Source organism: Chelonoidis abingdonii, chromosome 1 (genome assembly GCF_003597395.2).
Source record: "Chelonoidis abingdonii isolate Lonesome George chromosome 1, CheloAbing_2.0, whole genome shotgun sequence".
NCBI lineage: Eukaryota > Metazoa > Chordata > Testudines > Testudinidae > Chelonoidis > Chelonoidis abingdonii.
The window spans coordinates 215,862,054-215,882,805 of record NC_133769.1 but is presented as its reverse complement, the minus strand read 5'-3'; the positions used below and the strand labels follow the sequence as shown (position 1 = coordinate 215,882,805).

Genomic DNA, 20,752 nt, shown 5'->3' with positions numbered 1-20,752 from the left:
TCCGAATTGTTAATATTGAATTTAGCGCTACTCCTCTCGTTGGGGTGGAGTACAGAAATAGATTTAAAGAGCCCTTTATATCGATATAAAGGGCGTTGTAGTGTGGACGGGTACAGCGTTAAATCGATTTAACGCTCTTTAAATCGACTTAAACGCGTAGTGTAGACCAGGCCTGTGTTCAGTAAAGAGCAGGGCAAGGGGGTATTTTGGAGCATGTGTGGGAGGGAAGGAGAATAGTATTTGATAAGCCAGAACTTTTCTATGTTGCAATTGTTGGGGAAAATATGTTCTTTAAAACCCACAAGAAATCCAGGAGGGAAGGGTTCCTTCTTCTGGCCTGTGAATAAAACAGCATTTGAATGGCTTCTGGTGGTGGGTCCTGTGCAGGTGTTCTCATCTGAATGTAGCTAACACAGAAAGTATATGTCTACACAGTAGGTGGGAGGTGTGATTCTCAGTGTGGGTAGACATACATGGGCTAGCTCTGCTTGAACTAGTGCCTAAAACTAACAGCATGGCATGGTGACACAGGCAACGGCTTGGGCTAGCTGTCCAAATACAATCCCATCCAACCTCCTGGGCGTGTACTCGGGTGGCTAGGCCAAGCTGCCACCTGTGCCACGGCAACTGTGCTGCTGTTTTTAGTGTGCTAGCTCATGTATCTATACCTGAGCTGGGAATTAAACTGTTATTTTAAACAGCAGTTGTGTAGACATACCCAAAGAGATACCAACAATGAAGTGGAAGTCAGGGTGGGAAGGGGTGGAGTAGATTGTCAGGATTCTAAGAGGAACAAAGGGAGACTCTCTGATAATGTATATTGGAAAGGTCACATGCACCAGTAGCAAACCCTCGCTGCGTATGCCCCTGGGATGTTTAACTGAACATTTTAGGAGTATGCTTTAATGGGAGGAGTGTGGAGGACACAGAACAGATCCCTACACCTCTGGAGTGGTTGTTCTGATCAGCAAAGCCACCATGAGGGTTGTTCTTTGTAACAAATGTTTTATGAATAGAACAGTATAAATAACTGATTTTTGATTCAGTGGCCAAACCAAAAAAATGGGAGGGGGGAGGAATTGCTTCTGTGAACCAAAATGTCAATGGTTCATTTTGTTTTTGAGGGGGTTGAAGTGTTTTTAAATACCATTGAGGGAAAACCTGAAATAAAACATCTTTCCAAAAAAGAAAAGTTGAAATGTTTCATTCCAGAAATGAACTGTTCTGACGTTTCTGAAATTCTTTTTTCGTGACTGAAACAAGTCACTGAAACTGACCTGAATTTCCAAATTGTTTCAATTGACCTGAATCTGCATTTTTCAGTAGAAAAAAAAGGTTGTGCACAAAATTTTTTGGCCAGCTCTAATTATGAACCATCTATTGCAACAGGGTCAGAAAACAGCTTGTAGCAGATCAGGAAATATGGGTAGGACTGGCTACTGTTAAAGATCACATAGATACTGGAAGTGGAATCAACACATGAATCAAAGGGTGGGCCATTAGACCTTATTGTTGGAGGTTGACAATAACTAGCATTCCCTACAGCAGACTTTCCCACTAGGACCTTTGCCAGAAACATATAGCGCAGCCCAGCCTTGCATGCTGTACAAAATCCATTTGAGTACTGGGCATTCTTGGCAAAATAGCTGCCTTTGCCAAAGGCTGCAAGATGCTGTCCTGAGAGACGAGGGTCAAAGCCCATCTGACAGATGGAGTTCTTGCTGTCTGCTGAGGTGCCATGGAAGAGATGCTGTTCTAGCTGTTTTTTCTCTTCTGTTGAGAGTCCTCGGGACATTATTTCCTTCTGACTGAGCAAAGAAAAGAACACAGAAACAGAGGAATTAGGGTTACTGCTTGAGGGAACATTTGCTAAGGGGCTGGGAGAGAATTGGAGACCTAGTCCTACTTTTGTGTTCTCATTCCTCTCTGCTTACTCAATATCTAAAACACCCAATCCTGAATTCGAAGCACCAAGGGTTCAGTTACCTATAATTTGAAAGAGTACAGGATACCCCACACAACTAATCACACCCACACCTGTGTATGATCACTGTTGTGCACAAGTTCTACTCTATCCAAGCTCAAAGATCACCCATCAAAAACCATGATGCACTCACCAGTGCATTAAGATTCACCCACTGACAAATACATTCACTCTAGTACAGTGGGATCTGCATTAATGATAAGATCTATGGTTTGCCACCAAGCACAGCAGGATCTTCATTCTAGGGTACTAGCACATCTGAGATTCAGGTTCCAAGATTTTTGAAGACACCGGGATCTGCAATGCACTATTCCCAACTTAGATCCCATGGTACATTCTATAACCTCATGTATTCCTTCAGTGCAGGGGCTAGCTCACTTGGGGCCCTAAGCAGGAATATCCCCCTTTCCCACCCAACACATACTAATAATTAACGGGGGACCTCCTTGAGCTGCTCAGAGCCCTAAGCAATTGCTCAGTCTGCTTACACCTATCATCAGCTCTGTATTCCTCTTTATACCTGCTGTATTTTTGCCAAAGATACTCCTGCCTGATCCTGTAAATCCCTAATACCAGAAATGTATCCTCTGAGAGAGATTTGTGGAAGAGAGTATAAACTGTGCGGTACACTGCTTCTGATGGTGCTATTTCACATTGCACATAAGTGAGTCCTTCTGGGGGGCATGAGATCCATGATGCAGGATATGGTCCAGAGTACCCATCAGTGGGATCCTCCCCAGGGATGCTGGAAGCATAAGGATTGAGATGTCCCTTACAACCATTTGGAAGTGTCCTAAGAAGAGAACAGAACAAATATTTGTTTGGTTTTAATATGTTCTGGTTACCTTCATTTTCCTGTCCTATACCCATACCTATATGTTCCACATTGGTTTAATTTAGACTGTAAGATCTTTGAGGCAGAGACTGTCTTACTGTGTTTGATGAGTGTCTAGCACAGGGGCCCAAATCTTGATCTTGGCACTACTGTATTATATATGATAATTACTTACAAAAAAACTAATTCACAAAGTTAGTTAAGTTGCAAAATCAAGCACTTAAAAGTTAGGAAATATAGATTTACAGTTGCCATGCAAACCTAATTTTGTCTCTTGGTGCATTCAACCTGTGCACTGAGTGACACGGGTTCCTGTGGAAAAAATAGTATGTGATCATGTAAAAACTGCCTTAATAAAAAGTTAAATAAAGAACCTGATCGTAATACATATGTACAAAGAGGATGAATTGAGGTTGCACAGGCTGTCATAACTTTCAAATTCTTGACTTTGCAATTAGAGCTAGGCAAAAAACTGATTTTTTCAGTTTGCTGGCATTACCCCTCCACTCCCTCCCAAAAAAGTTGGTTTGGTTGAACCAAATCTAAAAATTGTGAAAAATTTTGGTGAATCAAAAAGATGTTTTGGGTCAAATTAAACATCTTGTTTGGTCCAAAGTGCTTTGTTTCTGGGCATTTTTAAAGGGTGAGATTCAACACAACAATGCACTGCAATATCTTATGACTTTTAGCCCAGATGTGGGAGACTAGGTTTGCCTGATGTAGGGAAGGAATTTGGAGCTGGGTCTTCCTCACTGAAGGTGAGCACCCTAACAAATGGGCTATAGGTATCCCAGGATAGGTCTCTGTCAAGCTCTTCTGTTGAAGCTGCTCCACTTTTTATAATTGATTAGTCATTGGAGCAGGGACTTTAATGTAAGCTTTCCATATCCAAGGTGAGTGTCCTAGCCACGCGGAAAACCATTGTCACCCTTGTTCCTTCACACAGTGACCATTCATTGTCATGTACAGTCATTTACACTGAGTCCAGGGAGAGAGATGGCTGTGGGGGGAAACCTAGCCTTGCCTTCTTCCCACCTCTTGCTACTCCAGTAGCTCCCAGAGGAGCTTGTGATGCTGCTGCTTTACCAGTGACATGGGCCTGTCCTTAGAATATTTGTGGTGTTATCGTGGCATACTGCCAACATTTTCCTTAGGAAGGCAAGTGAGAGAAGGGAAATGGCAGACAGTCTGTAAATAAGCTAAACCTGAATAGAAATTTGAGGGAGAAAAGAAAGGAACTTCTCTAACCCAAGGCTTTCTCACTGCTTTATATCAAAGGCCTGCTGAAAACAATGGATATGTGAGAACTTTTCTCAAAACATCACAATAATCCTTTATAATAGAAAGTGTTAAGCAATTTAAATATATTGGTGCCCTCACCAGTTCCCTATACAATTATCTGAATGCCATTTACATTTTTTTTTTAGAGGGAATATTGCAGGTGGAGTTGCTTACCGCAGATGTGGTACCATGTCGATAGGTGCGTGGTAGGCAGGACGGCACTGAATGGATGACTTTTGTTCTGTTGTTGAGTTAGTTTGTATAAGGTTCTTCAAATCCAGAGTGTACTGTTGCCCTTCATGACTGAAGCTGTAGCTCTGTAAGCCACTCTCAAAGGCATTAATGATTTCTTGGGAAATTGGCTGTGCAGAGACAGAAATTGGGGGTAGGGGAAGAAGAGATGGAATCAGAATACGATAAGGAAGAAGCCAGTTTTCCTTTCTGACACTTGGCCTATAATAATCCAGTTCTACTCTTGTACACACTACTTCCCACTTTGCAACTGCCAACTCTGCCCTGGAGGGCATCACCTTTGCCTCTTTCTCTCCTGACCTCCTCATATTCCTTCCAATTGGTTTCATCAAGCCAATACATGTGCCACTCTGTGTGGAGATGTGGGTTATGCTGTGGATCATGGGTGTTGGACAGTCTCCGTATTTTGCCATAAGGACCAAAGGAGTACAGTTCCATCGCATTTAGGTTGACTTTGCCTTTTGAACCATCCCTGTGGAAGAAACAGAACTTGTAAGAGATTTTCCTGCTGAAAGAAACTGGTGTTGAAGCATGAGCAAGCATCATTACTCTTGCACCATCCCCCACAGCACCTCCTGCTGAGAGATGCTGATAACAGAGTAGCTTAGAGTTCCCCATTCAGCCAGTGCTCCTGCATTGCTTCCTACGGCAATCCAAAAAGAATTTGCTCTTATAGGACTATGTACAACCAGTAAAAGATTTCAGGTTGGGGTAGTGGGACAAGCTGCTCTCACACATCAATACAATCAGAATCTGCAGCATAGAAACTACTTTTTTTAAGTTTCTAGCTTTTATGGTTGAATATTTCCAAAGTTGGACTATCTGAAACCACATCCATACTATGGTTGCCAAACTTCTAATCACACAAAACTGAATACTGTAGCCCAGCCCCTTCCCCGAGGCCCCACCCCCACTCACTACATTCCCCCTCCCTTTGTGGCTCACTGGCCCCCACCGTCGCTCACTTTCACTGGGCTGGGGCTGGGGCAGGGCACCGGGGTATGGGAGGGTGAGGGCTCTAATTGAGGGTGTGGGCTCTGGGGTGGGGCCGGGGATGAGGAGTTTGGGGTGCGGGATGGGGCTTGGGGCTGGGGCCAAGGGACTCAGAGTGTGGGAGGGGGCTGCAGGTTGGGGCACGGGGTTGGGGTGCAGGAGAGGGTGAGGGCTCCTGCTGGGGGTGCAGGCTCTGGGGTGGGGCTGGTGATGAGAGGTTTGGGGCACAGGAGGGGGCTCCATGCTGGGGGTTGGGGCAGAGGGATTCAGAGTGCAGGAGGGGCAGGGCTGGTGCAAGGAAGTTTTGTGCCCTAGGCGAAACTTCCACCTTGCACCCCCCACCCAGCTAACCCCGCCCCCTCCACAGCAGCTAACTCAGCATCTGACCCGAGGAGTCCCCCACAGCAGCTACCCCCTCCACCGGAACAGCTAACCCCTCTCCCTCCCCGTCCCCCCACAGCAACTAACCCCGCCCAGGGAGACTCCCCCACCCCTGCCACGGCAGCTAACTCTGCCTGGGTAGCCCGCCCCAGCTCACCTCGGCTCCGCCTCCTCCACTGATCATGTCAGCGCTGCTCTAATTCTCCTCCCCACCCAGGCGTGCGGCGCCGATTGGAGGAGACTTAGAGTGGGGGCTGTGTGCTCAGCGGAGGAGGCAGAGCGGAGGTGAGCTGGGGCGGGGAGCTGCTTCCCTGTGCATCTCCCCCCTCCCCGTTATTGTGGGCAGCCCTCCCTGCGCGCCTCTCCACCCAGCTCACATCCACTCCACCTCCTCTCCTGAGGAGACTTTTAGGTGCCCCCAACCACTAGGCGCCCTAGGCGGCTGCCTAGTTTGCCTAAATGATTGCACCGGCCATGAGGAGGGGGCTGCAGGTTGAAGCAGGGGGTTGGGGTTCAGGAGGGGGTGGGGCCAGGGATGAGGGGTTTGGGGGGATTCAGGGCTGGGTTGGGGCTTGGGCTTGAGGCACGGGCTTACTTCAGGTGGCTCCTGGTTGGTGGTGCAGCAAGGTTAAGGCAGGATCCCTGCCTGCCCATACCCTGTGCTGTGCCCCAGAAGCAGCCAACAGGTCCAGCTCCTAAGTGCGGGGGCCAGGAGGCTCAGTGCACTGCTCTTGCCTGCAGACACAACCCTCACAGCTCTCATTGGCCGTGGTTCCTGGCCAATGGTAATGTGGAGACAGTGCTCAGGTCGGACCTGCTGGTCGCTTCTGGGGCACAGCACAGGGCCTCGCCGCTTCTGGGGTGCAGTGTGGAGACAGGATAGGTAGGGACTAGCCTGCCTTAGCCCCGCCGCACCATTGACTGGACTTTTAACGGCCCGGTCGGCAGTGCTGACCAGAGCCGCCAGGTTTCCTTTTCGACTGGGTGTTCCAGTCAAAAACCAGATACCTGGGAACCCTAATTCATACAACAAATTTTACCCTTCTTATAACCAGTTAGAGGGTGTAGTTGCCTAAAAACAGCACAAGGTTAATAATTAGTTAATAGTGTGTTAATTTGAACTGGGTACTATCCTTGCTAATTTCCTGGTCTGGCAGGAGGATCTGTTCCTTCCTGTTACTAATTAGATTTATGTTAGTTTTGCTAGTTAGTTTGCTGTATGGTCCAAGTCACTTATTACCTCTTCCATGGCCATGTCAGCTGGAAACAGACTGATTTAAAAAATGTTTGTAATTTGTTTTACTGGACATAGAATTCACACTATTCAGATTCATGAATTACAAAACTACTGCATCTATCTCTATTAGGGTTGTTTGCTGCCTCCCATCACTTAATATCTAAGAGCATCTATGTCATAGTATACTTTCCTCAATCTGAACCTTAGAGTCCAAAAATGAGGTACTAGCATGAAATCCTCTAAGCTTAATTACCAGCTTAGATCTGATACGCTGCCACCAATCAGAACTCTGAGTGTCTGATAAAACTCTGTCTCCCAAAACTTCCCTGGGACGCACTGAAAACCCAAGATTCCCTTGAGTCTTCACAACAAAGGGACTAAACATTTCCCTTCCCCCTCCTTTCTTCATCCAGATTTTCTGCCCGGGTCACTGAAGGAGAGGATTAGACAGATTAACGCTCCTGTGAATCTAAACAAGGATCCCCCTACACCCTCCTCCGGTTCACCTCACTCAGAGGCAATACAGATTCAAGCTCCTGTGAATCTAACACAAAGAGGAAATTTATCCTTCCCTTCCCCACCATTCCTGGTGAGTAAAGACCAATTCCTTGGAGCTCACTAGGAAAAATACAACACGCTCTTACAATAGCACAACCTCTTAGGTAAAAAAAAGAAAGAAAAAAGGTACAAGTTTTCTCTGTAACTAGAGGATAATATTAAGGGTCTTTCACGCTTATACAATAGAAAAGCTTCTCCAACAGAATACAATTTAAAAACTTTCAGGCGAAATATACCATTAAACTCGACCAACCAGATACACAGTTGCAAATATCAGAAAAACAATTTAAAAGGACTAACTATCTTTTACACTTTGTACTTACAAAATGACAGCAATTAGAGGCCTGTAGGTATTGTGGTCCCTCTGAGCCTATGAGAGACAAAGACAAAGAAACACACACCTAACTTCCCTCCACCCAGAGTTGAAAGTATCTTGTCCTCTGATTGGTCCTCTGGTAGGTGTTGTAGGTTACTGTTTGTAACCCTTACAGTGAAAGAGACATTAACCCTTAGCTATCTGTTTATGACAGTCTACACACTTCTATGTGAAAAGTTAAGACATAGGTCTTGATCCCTACTTGCCAAGGATATCTAGGTATTGGAAAGAGAGCATCTTGCCTTTTTGAATTTAGCAAAACTCAGTCAGAAGACATAACTAGTTAATCTTTGATCATGTTGCAGAGAGTGTAGGATATCTGAAGCACTGCCATGCACTGCTTGCGAAAAAGTCTTTTAGGCTCAAGTCCAGTTTCGTGTAACTACTATGTAGTAGTCTACCTCCGACCCCCAGCCCACAGCACAGTGTGAAAAATCGGGATTTGGTGGTGCGGTGAAATAGGAAGCTATATAAGATAAAGACCAAAAATTGGGACTGTCCCTATAAAGTGGGACTCTGGTCACGCCTAGCGTGAGTGCCCTACCAGACTGACCACAGAATTAGTGAATCTTTTGGCAGCCAGAAACTAAAGCAAGAAACATTGGAGGATAAGGAACACTAGTAGATGGCTGTGTATGATTCAGTATTAATTTTTACATTACATTACATTTGTGAACAGCAATTGTGGTTGGATGCACTTGCGTAGAGCAACGTAATATCATGGCTCCTGGTGGCTGTCAGTTGCTTGTTACTTGCTGCAAACGTCCTCATGTATACAGCGGAAACTCCACCTGCCACCGACCAACGTGGCTTAGCGAACAGAAAACACTTTTTCTCTCTCCATACCTCACTCTAATATTCACAAGGTACAAAGTTTAGGAGGATGTGCCTTTTGATGACTGCTGGCCTCATACTCCCATCTCTCCATAATACTCAGAACAAGTACACTTAAAAAGGATGTAGTTGATGATGAGTAGCTCACCAGTTCACTTCTGGTAATGGGGTCAGGGTGCCAACCTGTGCAATGCTGCTGCTGCAGCTCTGTTACTAGGTCTCATGACTTTGTCAATATATCAATGATTTTTCCTTGTTTAGTAACTTCTTTAAAATATTCTTCGGATCATGGCAGAACTTTCTGACATCATTTTCTTAATTCTAAACCACAAGCAATTATACTAATCTTGCTCGCCTCCTTTTCAGGACCACCTCAGAGTTTTGTATTCTGTTATCATTGATGCTTGACAGTCTGGAAGAACTAAAATCTCCGAAGCTGGAAGGATAAATCTGTGGTTAATCTAGCGTCCAGTCCCAGCCTGGACTTTAGTGTCACCAGTCTGGTTCCTGCCAAACCTAGACTTTGCTCCAAAGTGGGGGCTTACCTGAAACTCCCCAAGCTCACTACCAGCTTGGATATTCTCGCTGCACCAGATCAGAATTAATCTATGGCCTGATCCCCCTTTCTCCCTGCGTCCCAACCTCCTTGGTGGAACCCCAGATTCCCAATCCCTTGATGCTAAAGCAGGACATACACCCTCCCTCCTTGCCAGGCTTTGCCTCCGCGCTAACCTGGGTGAAGGAAGAAACCCGCTTTTCTGCTTCCCTCAGACAATGACGATGCAAAATACCTCCAGTGGGCTCTGGCCACCTCCCTGTTGCTCCTGTCCAGGAACGAGAAAAACTGTAACCACCGAGAGAACAGAGGAATTCCTTCGTCGTCTTTCCCGTAGTCTGCTCTTTCCTGGACCCAATAGAAAAAACCACAGCCTCTTTCCGCTGCTCTCTGCTCTAGGAAACACGAACTTTCACAACGGTTTAACAAGAAACTTTATAGGAAAAAAAGAAAGAAAATATAAAACAATCAGCTTGCATAAGTATAAACTCAAATACGGCTTTGCTTATAAGAAAATATAAAAACAGTCTGAAAAAAAAATTTAAAACGATAGCCAATTAACCAAGCACAAACAAATTAACATACAGGTAAATACAGCACAAAGACCATATAGCTCGAATTACTTTCGGTTCCTGGTATTACAGATGTTTAGAAAGAGTATTAGGAGAGAATAGAAGAAACTTGTTTCCTCATAGCTATAGAAAACAACAAAGACCCCGAGTACAAACACAAATTCAGCCCTGACTTTAAACAATCCAGTTTCTGATTGGTTCTGGTCAGGTGTCGGTACCCTTTCAGTAAAAGAAACTTAACCTTACCTACCTTCCATCTTTATACAGATCTCACTGAAAACTTGTTGCGTTTTCCATGATGGAAAATGGACACTGCAACCCTTGAGGCGCTAGGATTACGCAGACTTTGCATATGAAATCTATAATTTTATCTCAAAATATGGTGGTTAAAAACCCACTGCTTGGTGTCCCATTGCATTTGGACATGTGTGTGTAGTTTCTGAGAATTAGGCTATAACAAATAAAAATCACAGTTTCTGTATGGCAGAAAAGCATTGAATGGATACCAACCCAACTGTTTTACATTGTACAGATTACAATGAGCGCATTCCGCCTCTAACCAGTAACAAATTCAGTTGTAGGCTGTGTGTGAACATGTCTGAGTCTACAGACAGTGCCTGTACCATATTGCATCGTGTGCTGAGAACCGGCTGAGATTGTGATAGCATGATCAATTCAGTGCATTAGGTCATGGAGTCATGATGCACAGAATGTGACTCTCCAGAAGACCTCTGTACTGATTCTGCCTAGCCCTGGGGCGTGGTGGACGAAGCTGGCAACCAGCTAGAGCTTGGCAGGTTCCCAGTTATAGGCATCACCGCTCCTCAGGTCCACACCACAAGAGTCCATCACATGACAGGCGCCTCAGGTTCCAGTGACTGTGACAGCCTGCTGTGCTGGGAGGAACGAGATACCCCGCCGCAGCTCCCACACACTACGGTGTGTTGTTGGGTACATCCATGAGCTGCTTATGCACATTAAAAGTTCATTTCAGACTATCATCAGTTTCCTATGTAATTTTTTGTTTTTATTTGCCCATGACCTGTCTGTGACTTTACTAAAAATACTATGAAAAAATCTTAGCCCTTAAGCTATGATCTCCGTAGAATTATTGCTCCTGCCACTATTCATAAGCCCCTGCTGGATTGGTGATGACTGGTATATTTATTGGAACTTCTACTTTAACTTACTCTTTATGCATTTGGTGGTGGTGGACGTTTTATTCTTTTGTTTTTGTGGTTGGTAGTTTTTTGTGTTTGTGTTTTTTTTTTTGGTTTTTGTTTTTTTTTTTTTTTTTGGGTATTTTTTGTTAGATTTGTGCTAGGGGAGTGTCTAGACAAGGAGCCTCTGAGAGAGTTGTGCTCTGCGAGAAGCGGGTCTGGAGGTTTTCTGTCACTTAACTTTTCCACTAGTGTAAGTAGTGAGTCATTTACATTGCTGTAAAGTTTCTCCAGGTGCTGCTGAGCTTGAATTATGCACGGCTCTGCACAACCTTTCTTCTTCGCATCACCTGCGCAGTGTGTTTAAGGGTTAGCTGTGTGTGGTAAGCTGGCACTTCTCCCTCCTTGCAGAGGCCAAGCAGAAAGCGGTCACAAGATCCCTGACTGCATCTAGCCTGGTGTGCACTATGAAATTGGATCCCTCTCATCCCGAGCTGCTCTGGATGTTATCGCCAAATGGTTCTTTTTAAGGAATCATCCCTGTGCGCAAGTAGTGTGGACATGGGAGTGGTGAGTTTTCAGTGGACTGGCTTTCACATTGGGCTGAAGTTGGTAGGGTCTAAGGGCAGATTGTGAGTAGGACTCTTTGGAAGTCATCATAATGTTGGGCAGAACCAAAGGTTAGTATGGGTAAGAAGCTGAAAAGTTTGGTGAGGTCTGTTCTGCTCAGTTTCCTGAGCTTTTCACAGTTCCCCATTCCTTCATTCCTCACTCCCCTAACATGTAAAGTGATGTTTCCGCCATGATAAAACTGCTCTCCAGATCATCTCCTGGTTGGATTGTAACCACTTCACATCCGCTATACTCCAGCTGACTTCATTCACATATTGCACTCAAAATCATACACTTCACAAGCGCAGTACAGACCTCACTTACCTGTTTCCTCAGCTTACACAAGATCTTTACTCCTAAGGAGTAGATCATTATATTTCTGATCTTCAACCCAGCACATACATTTTGCTCCTCAAATTGATTTTATTTTTATTTTGTATTTCCGGTAGTCCTCAGTCCTAGAGCTAAACATGACTAGGTACTCCATTTGTGTGTAGGTTGCGCACAAACAGCAGAGCAAATAGCTTCTCTCCCAGTGGAACCACCTTTCCTGGGACTTTACCTCATTGTATTTTTGCACTGACATTTCTGCTGGCTACTCCCAAAATGATGTTCCCCTTTCCTCTGGCGCTTTTCCCTCGATAGGACCTCCTGTCCCGATTTCTGATTTATCCCTGCGGGCAGGCATTTGTGCACTGTTCCATCATTCTCCATGTGGCTGTTTACAATCTATCAGCCAATAGGTTCCGATTTTCAGGGTTGTCATCTTCCAACAGTCACCGGCTCCCTCACAGGACCTACTCCTAGGTATTCACTTTGAAAGTACCATCTGCTATTCCCATAGAATGTGCCTTCTCTCTCCTCTGCGGATTCTTACGCTAGATCCTACCGCATAATGAATTATTTACTTGATTCTTATACTGACTTACAATCTGTCCCTTATTTATATTATGATGTAATGCATCCTTATGATATTAGCTAGGGTCCTTACTCGATGTCAGTACAAGTCCTTCCTTTCATTGTACCCTCCATAATTTCTAGCCTGCTCTCCAAGACCCTGAAACTTCGGGAGCCGTCGTCCTGCAAACACAGGGTCACTCACATGGGTCTCTCCTTAAACGACAGGTCTATGGAAATCTCTCGGTTTTATGTTGTCTTTAATGCTATCATTGCCCTACTCACGGAGCATACCAGCTTGGCACTGCAACTATGGCCAGTTATTGCGCAGTATAGGTTCTGTACTCAGCATATGATAGCGCATGAATGGATTTTCCATGCATTCGTGTTGTAATATCGACCCGTCAGCGCGGTTATAGCTATTGTGGACTGGAAGAAGTTCTTCCATCAAGTCTAGCAGTGTCTACAGCATGGTGGCTAGAAGGTTGGTTTAATGATCGTTTCGAAGGTTGTGGAATTTCACACCCTTAAGCATAGAGCTAGTCAGTCTGTGTGTTTAAAGCAGTTAGACTGGGCCTCAGTGGAAGCATCTACATGAGCTTCATCCCACTTCCTCCTGCTGCTTCTGCCCTGTCATGTTGATGTGACCCTCTGCAATAAGAGCGAAAAGGGATTTAATCTCAGTGTGTTATCTCTGTGTGGCCAGTGAGTTTTCACTGCTTTAGGTCAAACATTGAGGATGGGTCCCCCGTTAAGCATGTGGCGGGGATGTAATGCCAGGCTGTGCTGGGGTGGGGGTTAAGTGACAATGTGCGTCAGGCTCGCGGCACGCTTACCGCTCTTGCGCTCATGGTTAAATATTTTGCAAGGGTAGCACCTAACCTGGCTTCTCCTTATGTTGCTGCCTTAAAAGGCTCATCCCTCACTGCTGCTCAGCCTCATGACCTGCCTCCCCACACGCATCCATCCCACCCTCCTACCCTTGTCAGCGGTTGCTGGGTAATGCGATCCCTGCCTCAGCTAAATCTCAAGAACCACTAAAGGCTCAACGGCTAAATGGGGTTATTAGTCACCTCCTTCCTAGCGTATCGCTGGGGGGTGAAAGCAGCACCGTGGAGTCAGCTTTGGCCACACCAGTCCTCCTGACTTCTCTGTGCATGGGGTGCAACAAGGCGCAATTCATCCATCCTTAACTGCAGCCCATCTGTAGTAAATTGCCAGCGCGAGCATTCAGGCTCCCCAGCAAACAATCATGCCTCTCACATCGTGCCTTTGGAGGGGCTAGATTACTGCGTCCTGCCATGGAGGGTGTAAAGCTGTAAGGCATGAAAGCTTCACTTTCCCAGCACACTCTGACACTGCCCTCACATAATGGATCTTGGCTGCTGCAGGTACTCCCCCGCCTTCTTTGGCTGAGGGGAAGCCAGATCTCAGTGTAGTTGGTCTTATCTGGGGTTTCATCCCCCTCCCTCTCCAAATTTTTGTATACCTCAATCATTTACTTATTGGGCTAGCGGCTTTGGGGAGTCATCGCATGGATATCAGCACAGGATATGAGTCTATCTGTCTCACACACACACACGGAAACAATGCAAACTTTCTTGTCTACCTTTCTCTCCTCCCATCGTGCACACCAAAGGGATGCTGCGAATCAACAGGGACTTTATGAGATCGTCATTGTATCACCTTTCTATAATCCTATTCCTTATGTAGACCTGATGTCAGTCAATCCAAGAAGTCAGTATAAAATGTATTATGCTGAAGTCCGCTCTCCTACTCACATAATACCACTGATCTGCAACAGAGACTCCTCTTCATTAGGTTCACTACAACCTGCTACCGAAGCTAATAGATAACGGGACTCTGCTTAGGGCATAGGGTATTGGCAAGTATATGTCTGCAAGGGAGCTGAGAAGTACGTATACATGGCAAACTTGTCCAAGTCCTGAAATCAGTGACACTCCCCCAAACAGTCAGATGGAACCCATTTCTCATTTATCCTCTCCAAAATTGAGCAATTAAAAATTCTTCATAGAGAAGATAGGACCATATATGAAATTTATACCTGTGCGGTGGACAACAATGGGTATCCGGAGACGGCGGCGGATGTGGTAGGATAACGTTTTGTTTGGGGTCTGCTGCTTAGCCCGGATTTCTAATTTTCCAAGGCCTGGCTGGTGGAGCCTTCGGCTCCTTTTTTATGGTGGGATTCTACCTGTCTTCTGTGAATCGCCTTATCGTTGCAAGTGAAGACTGATTAGGTTTTGGCTTTTCATTTTGGCCATCTGTTCTTTCCCATGGACATGTGCACATACCTTTCCCGTGCTTATAGTGGATATTATCTTCCATGCTGTGTCTGAGGCCCTTTTCTCCACTGACAAACTTTTGGTTTCTTGGCCCTTCTGGTTTGTCGGGGTAAACTGGCCCAGTCTGCCATTTTCTCCCCTTGAAAAATCTTGTTTCTCTTTCTACCTTTGTACTTACAAAATTGGAACAGAAGATTAGAGAGCCTGTAGGTATGTGTGGTCACTCTCAGAGCCTAGAGAGTACAACAGACAAAGAACACACACCTAAGCTTCCCTCCACCCAGAGTTGAAAGTATCTTGTCCTCTGATTGGTCCTCTGGTCAGGTGTTGTAGGTTACTGTTTGTTAACCCTTTACAGGTGAAAGAGACATTAACCCTTAGCTATCTGTTTATGACAATCTACCACTTCCTTATTGTGGAAAAGTTAAGACATAGGTCTTGATCCCTACTTTGGACCAAGGATATCTAGGTATTGGAAAGAGGAGGGCATCTTGCCCATTTTGAATTTAGCAAAACTCAGTCAGAAGACATAACAGTAGATCTTTGATCATGTTGCAGAGAGTGGTAGATATCTGACAGACTGCCATGCACTGCTTGGAAAAAGTCTTTGAAGGCTCAATCCAGTTTCTGGTAACTATATGTGAGTTATGGTGACCAGACAGCAAGTGTGAAAAATCGTGATGGGGTGGGGGTAAATAGGAGCTTATATAAGAAAAAGACCAAAAAATTGGGACTGTCCCTATAAAGTCGGGACATCTGGTCACCCTAGCGTGAGTGCTCCTAACCAGACTGACCACAGAATTAGTGAATCTTTTGGACAGCCAGGAACTCAAAGCAAAGGAACTATTGGAGGATAGGGAACACGGAGTGAGGCTGTGTATGATTCAGGTATTATTTTTACACCCTTACTATTACATGTTTGTAAATGCAATTTGTGGTATGGATGCACTTGGCGTAGAGCAGTAACATATCAGTGGCTCCTGGTGCATGTTCAGTTGTCTTGTTACTGTGCTGGCAGAACTGTCCTCATGTAAGCACGGAAACTCCACCCTGCCACCACCAAGTGCTTAGCACAGAAAACACTTTTTCTCTCTCCATACCTGCACTCTATATATATCCAAGGTACAAGTTAAGGATGGATGTGCCTTTTGATACTGCTGGCCCATTACTCCCATCTCTCCATAATACTGCAAACAAGTCACACTTAAAAATGTGATGTAGTTGATTGATGAGTTAGCTTACAGTTTATTTTGGTAATGGGGTCAGGGTGCCAACACTAGTGCTAACTGCTGCTGCTGCAGTCTGTTACTAGAGTCTCATGACTTTGTCAATATACAAATGATGTCCTTGTTTGTAACTTCTTTAAAATATTCTTCTGGGATCATGGAGAACTTTCCTGACATTCATTGTTCTTAGTTCTAAACCACAAGCAATGTATATAATTCATTTAGCTCTGCCTCCTTTTCAGGAACCACCTCAGAGTGTTTTGTATTCTGTTATCATTGCTGCTTGACAGTCTGGAAGAATAAAAATCTCCAGAAGCTGGAAGATAGATCTGTGGTAATCTAGCCGTCCAGTCCCAGACCTGGACTTTAGTGTCCACCAGTCTGGTCCTGTCCCAAACCTAGACTTTTGCGTCCAAAGTTTGGGGGCTTACCTGAAACTCCCCCAAGCTCACTACCAGCTTGGATATTCTCGCTGCCACCAGATCAGGAATTAATCTATGGGGCCTGATCCCCCCTTTCCTCCCTCTGGTGTCCCCAACCCTCCGGTGGACACCCCAGTCCGCAATCGAGTCATTGTAGTTCTTAAAGCTAAATTGTTATCTATTAGTGGACAATAAAACCCCTTTGCTCCCCCTCACAACTTCTTCGAGACAGTAATAGAAGCAAACCTCATTGAGTCACCGAGAGTTTAACCTGGGGAAGTGAAGAGAAGAAGAGTGAGACCAAGCTGTTTAACTGCCAACTATTTTCTCCCAACTCATGGATCAATATGGATGAGATGCAAATTATAACCACAGCTGGGGGGTGCTGCGGCCAGCCCCCCGTGCTCCATCAGGTAGTTAAGAGATCCCCTTATATTTGGAAACGATTAGAGAAAAAAACTGTAAACCAACCAGAGACTTATTTCTGTAGATATTTTCTTCTCTCCTCTCTCTCTCCCCCGTAGGGTGAGTCTGGCCTCTTTTCCCGGGACTGCCAACATAAGGCTGATTAGATACCCCACAGATTCCGTGGGAGCCTATTTCATACTCCTATGTCTCTCATCCTTTCTCTAATGGTAGAAGTAGTATCCTTTCTACAAGTTTTCTCTATGCAATCACAACTTTTTATACTAGACAAATGACAAGCGAGAAATACATTTGAAACATCACTTTGCTTTAATACAACCCTCTCTAGTGACCATGGCTCTTTGCTCCTTATAACGTGAAACTCTAAGATCCTCTCCGTAGGCTATAAATGGATACAGCTCCAATTAACCCAGCTATCAACAAGAATTAACTACAAGCAGTAGGGTATATCAATAGAATCTCCTCCATAACATGACGATCAATTCATGGCTGGATTATTATGTGCTACTGGGAGATGGTCGCTGTTTCAAGGTCATCGAGTTGTCCTTACCTTGGCAGGACCAATAACTGTCTTGACTCCTGACCAGTACCGTCCTTACATGTTTGAATATAAGTATATTATGTTTACTGGGTCCAGAATTAGAAGAAGACTTGTTTCCTCAATAGTTAAGAAAACAGACCAAAGGAGACCCCGGCCCGACAACAAAATCTCTCACCGCCTTTCTTGAATTGTACTCGTTAAACAATTCCGTAGTCTATGCCGTTTCCTAGAATTAGATGTTTTGCTCCCTTTGGGCTTTGAAGATCATGTCCGGGTTTAGGTTCTTGCTCCGCTGTATATGCTCGCTTCTTTTTTGGATAAATAATATACCAACTCTTAACCCTTTTCCTCCTCCCTCTACGAATTTTATTGTCCAAGATTTCACCCTGATTGTGTGTACTTGCCTTCCTTCACATTGTAGAGAAAATGGTACACTCCACCCACTTGGTTGAAGATAGGTATTGTATAGTATGTTGCAATTATGAAATCTTGATAGATGTTTAAATCAAAAGTATGTGTGGGTTAAAAATTTTACCAACTGCGCACAAGGGTGGTGTCTTCCGCTATGCAATTTGGATTTACCCACAAAGCACCATTGTACGAATGAAGTAAGAAGTGTTTTGCTGCAGAATAAGGCTTCATTAAACAAAATAAACATAAATACATTTTAATGAGACGGCGACAAGAAGAGTTATTTTGAATGTGATATACACAAATACCAAAATACTGTTTACATTGTAACCAGATTAATAGTTGGGAGCATTGCCCTCTTAACCAAAGGAGTAAACAGATTAAACTAAGTTTTCAGTTCATGTGTAGAGCCTGCTGTCTGTTGGGTATGTTCACTCGTTACGCCAAGGTAGAGGATCTTACAGACCGTATCTGGGGCCCTGTCAGAGCTCAATTTCATAATCTGGACAGTGCAGTGGTGGAGGCTGGGACATGCTTTCGATGTTTTGGAATGTGTGTTAGTGTTAGTGTATGCTCAATTCAGGGACTTCCTGAGATTGGCATGTCGATTTACGTCATGACTAGGGGGAGCCTCAGCTAGACAGTTTACAAGAAAATCGGTTTGTGACTATTCCATCGCAAGTACTCCCTCTCTGTACGTATATACTGTTCTGTCTCACTCTAGATCTCCAAACCTTATTTCTACGATAGTAGCACTCGGTGCTGGGGTGTGTCAGTTCTGTGTTAATGACTTGTTTCCTCATAGCTAAGAAAACAACAAAGACCCCGAGTATACAAATTCCCGCCCCTGACTTTAAACAATCCAGTTCTCTGATTGGTCCTCTGGTCAGGTGTTCGGTTACCCTTTTCAGGTAAAAGAAACTTAACCCTTACCTACCTATCCATTTATGACAAGATCTCACTGAAATACTTGGTTGGTTTCCATGATGGAAAATGGACACTGCAACCTTTGAAGTAGGATTATGAGATTTGCATATGAAATCTGATAATTTTACTCAGAAAGTATGTGTGGGTTAAAAAATACCCACTGCCTTGGTGTCCCTATTGCATTTTGGGCACTGTGGTGTAGTTTCTGAGAATAGGCTCATAAAAACATAAAATCACAGTTCTGATGGCAGAAAAGCAGTTGAATGGATACAACCCAAACTGTTTACATTGTAACAGATTAAATGGAGCATGCCTCTAACCAGTAACAAAATTTCAGTTGTAGCTGTTGTGTGGACATGGTCTGAGTCTACAGACAGTTGCCCTGTACCATATTGCATCTGTAGCTGGGAAAGGCTGAGATTGGAGTAGCAATGATCAATGTCATGTCATTTAGGTCATGGAGGTCACTGAAGTCACAGAATCTGTGACTTCCAGAGACCTCTGTGACATTTTCTGCCTCAGCCCCTGGGGCTGTGGTGGGACTGAAGCTGGCAACCAGCAGAGCCTTGGCAGGGTTCCAGTGATAGGCCACAGCCTCCTCAGGGTCCCCCCACAGAGTTCCAGTCACAGGTGACAGGCTCCTCAGGGTTCCAGTGACTGGTGACAGCCTCCTGTGCGGGGAGGGAAGAGGAACCCTGCAGCTCCCACCCACTACGGTGGTGGGGGTAACCATGGAGCTGCAGCACCAAAAGTCACAGACAGGTCACAGTTTCCATGAATTTTTGTTTATTGCCCATGACCTGTCTGTGACTTTTACTAAAAATAACTATGAAAAAATCTTAGCCTTAGCTATGATCTCCGTAGAATTATTGCTCCTGCACTATTCCATAAGCACCCCCTGCTGGGATTGGGTATGACTGGAGTAGTTATGAACTTTCTACTTCTGAAGCACTACTATTCCAGTTGGGGGTGGGGGAGGCAGGGGAGTTGTCTAGGACAAGAGCCTCTGAGAGTTGCCTTCTGCGAGAAGCTGGGTCTGGAGGTTTTTCTGTCACTTACTTTTCCACCAGTGTAACTAGTGAGTCATTTACATTGCTGTAAAGTTTCTCCAGGTGCTGCTGAGCTGATTCATGCACGCTCTGCCACACTCCTTTCTTCTTCCGCATCACCTGCCAGTGGTAAGGGTAGCGTGTGTGGTGAAGCTGGCACCTCTCCCCTTCCTTGCAGAGGCCAAGCAGAAAGCGGTCACAGATCCTGATGCCATTTACCTGGTGGATATGAAATTGGATCCCATTCTCATCCTCGAGCTGCTCTGGAGCTACCAAATGGCTTTTAGAATCATCTCCGTGCTGCATATTGTGGACATGGAGTGGAGTGAGTTCAGTGGAACTGGCTTCACATTGGCTGAAGTGGTAGGGGTCTAAGGGCAATTGGAGTAGAACCTTTTGGAAGAACAATTCCTGGGAGAAACAAAGGAAGAAAAGCTGAATAAGTGGTGAGCTGTTCTGCTGCAGTGTCCTGGGCTTCAAATTCCCCATTCTCTTCTCCCACTCCCCCATAACATGTAAAATGTGTTCCCCATAAAACTGCCTCTCCCAGACATCTCCTGGATTAACCACAGTTCACATCCAGCTATCTCCCAGCTGGACTTCATTCACATACTTGCACACAAACATACACTTCACAAGCCCAGTAAGACCTCACTTACCTGCTTTTCCCCTCAGCTTACACAGACACTTCCCTAAGATAAATCATTATTTTCTGATCTTCAACCCCCAGCACTAGCATTTCTCTCCTCAAATTGATTTATTTTTATTTGTATTACCGTAGCACCTAGGAGCCTAAACATGGACTAGGACTCCATTGTGTTAGGTGCTGCACAAACACAGAGCAAAATACTTCTCTCCCAGTGGACACCCCTTTTCCTGGACTTTACCCTCATAGCACCATCCTGGCTACTCCAAA

At 44.9% G+C, this 20,752-nt stretch overlaps 1 protein-coding gene across 1 annotated transcript; it reads right to left on the bottom strand.

Moving 5' to 3' along the window:
* Window positions 1-1,366: 1,366 nt before the first annotated feature.
* On the bottom strand, window positions 1,367-20,325 carry LOC116825691 (protein mono-ADP-ribosyltransferase TIPARP-like). The gene is made up of 5 exons (XM_032781890.2): window positions 19,847-20,325; window positions 4,653-4,824; window positions 4,275-4,462; window positions 2,505-2,777; window positions 1,367-1,808 (listed from the first exon to the last, which is right to left on the bottom strand). The coding sequence occupies exons 1-5, from the start codon at window positions 20,323-20,325 to the stop codon at window positions 1,367-1,369; spliced, it is 1,554 nt and encodes a 517-aa protein (XP_032637781.2).
* Window positions 20,326-20,752: the final 427 nt, after the last annotated feature.

Bases quoted from the DNA above. Each gene is read 5' to 3' on its own strand.
- LOC116825691 (XM_032781890.2), bottom strand. From the start codon at position 20,325: ATGGGGAATTTGAAGCCCAGGACACTGCAGCAGAACAGCTCACCACTT. The intron at 2,778-4,274 runs GTAAGCAACTCC...TTCTCTTCTTAG, and splicing joins GACATGGTACCACATCTGCG to GACACTTCCAAATGGTTGTA. The intron at 1,809-2,504 runs GTATAAAGAGGA...TTCTTTGCTCAG, and splicing joins CTTTGGCAAAAATACAGCAG to TCAGAAGGAAATAATGTCCC.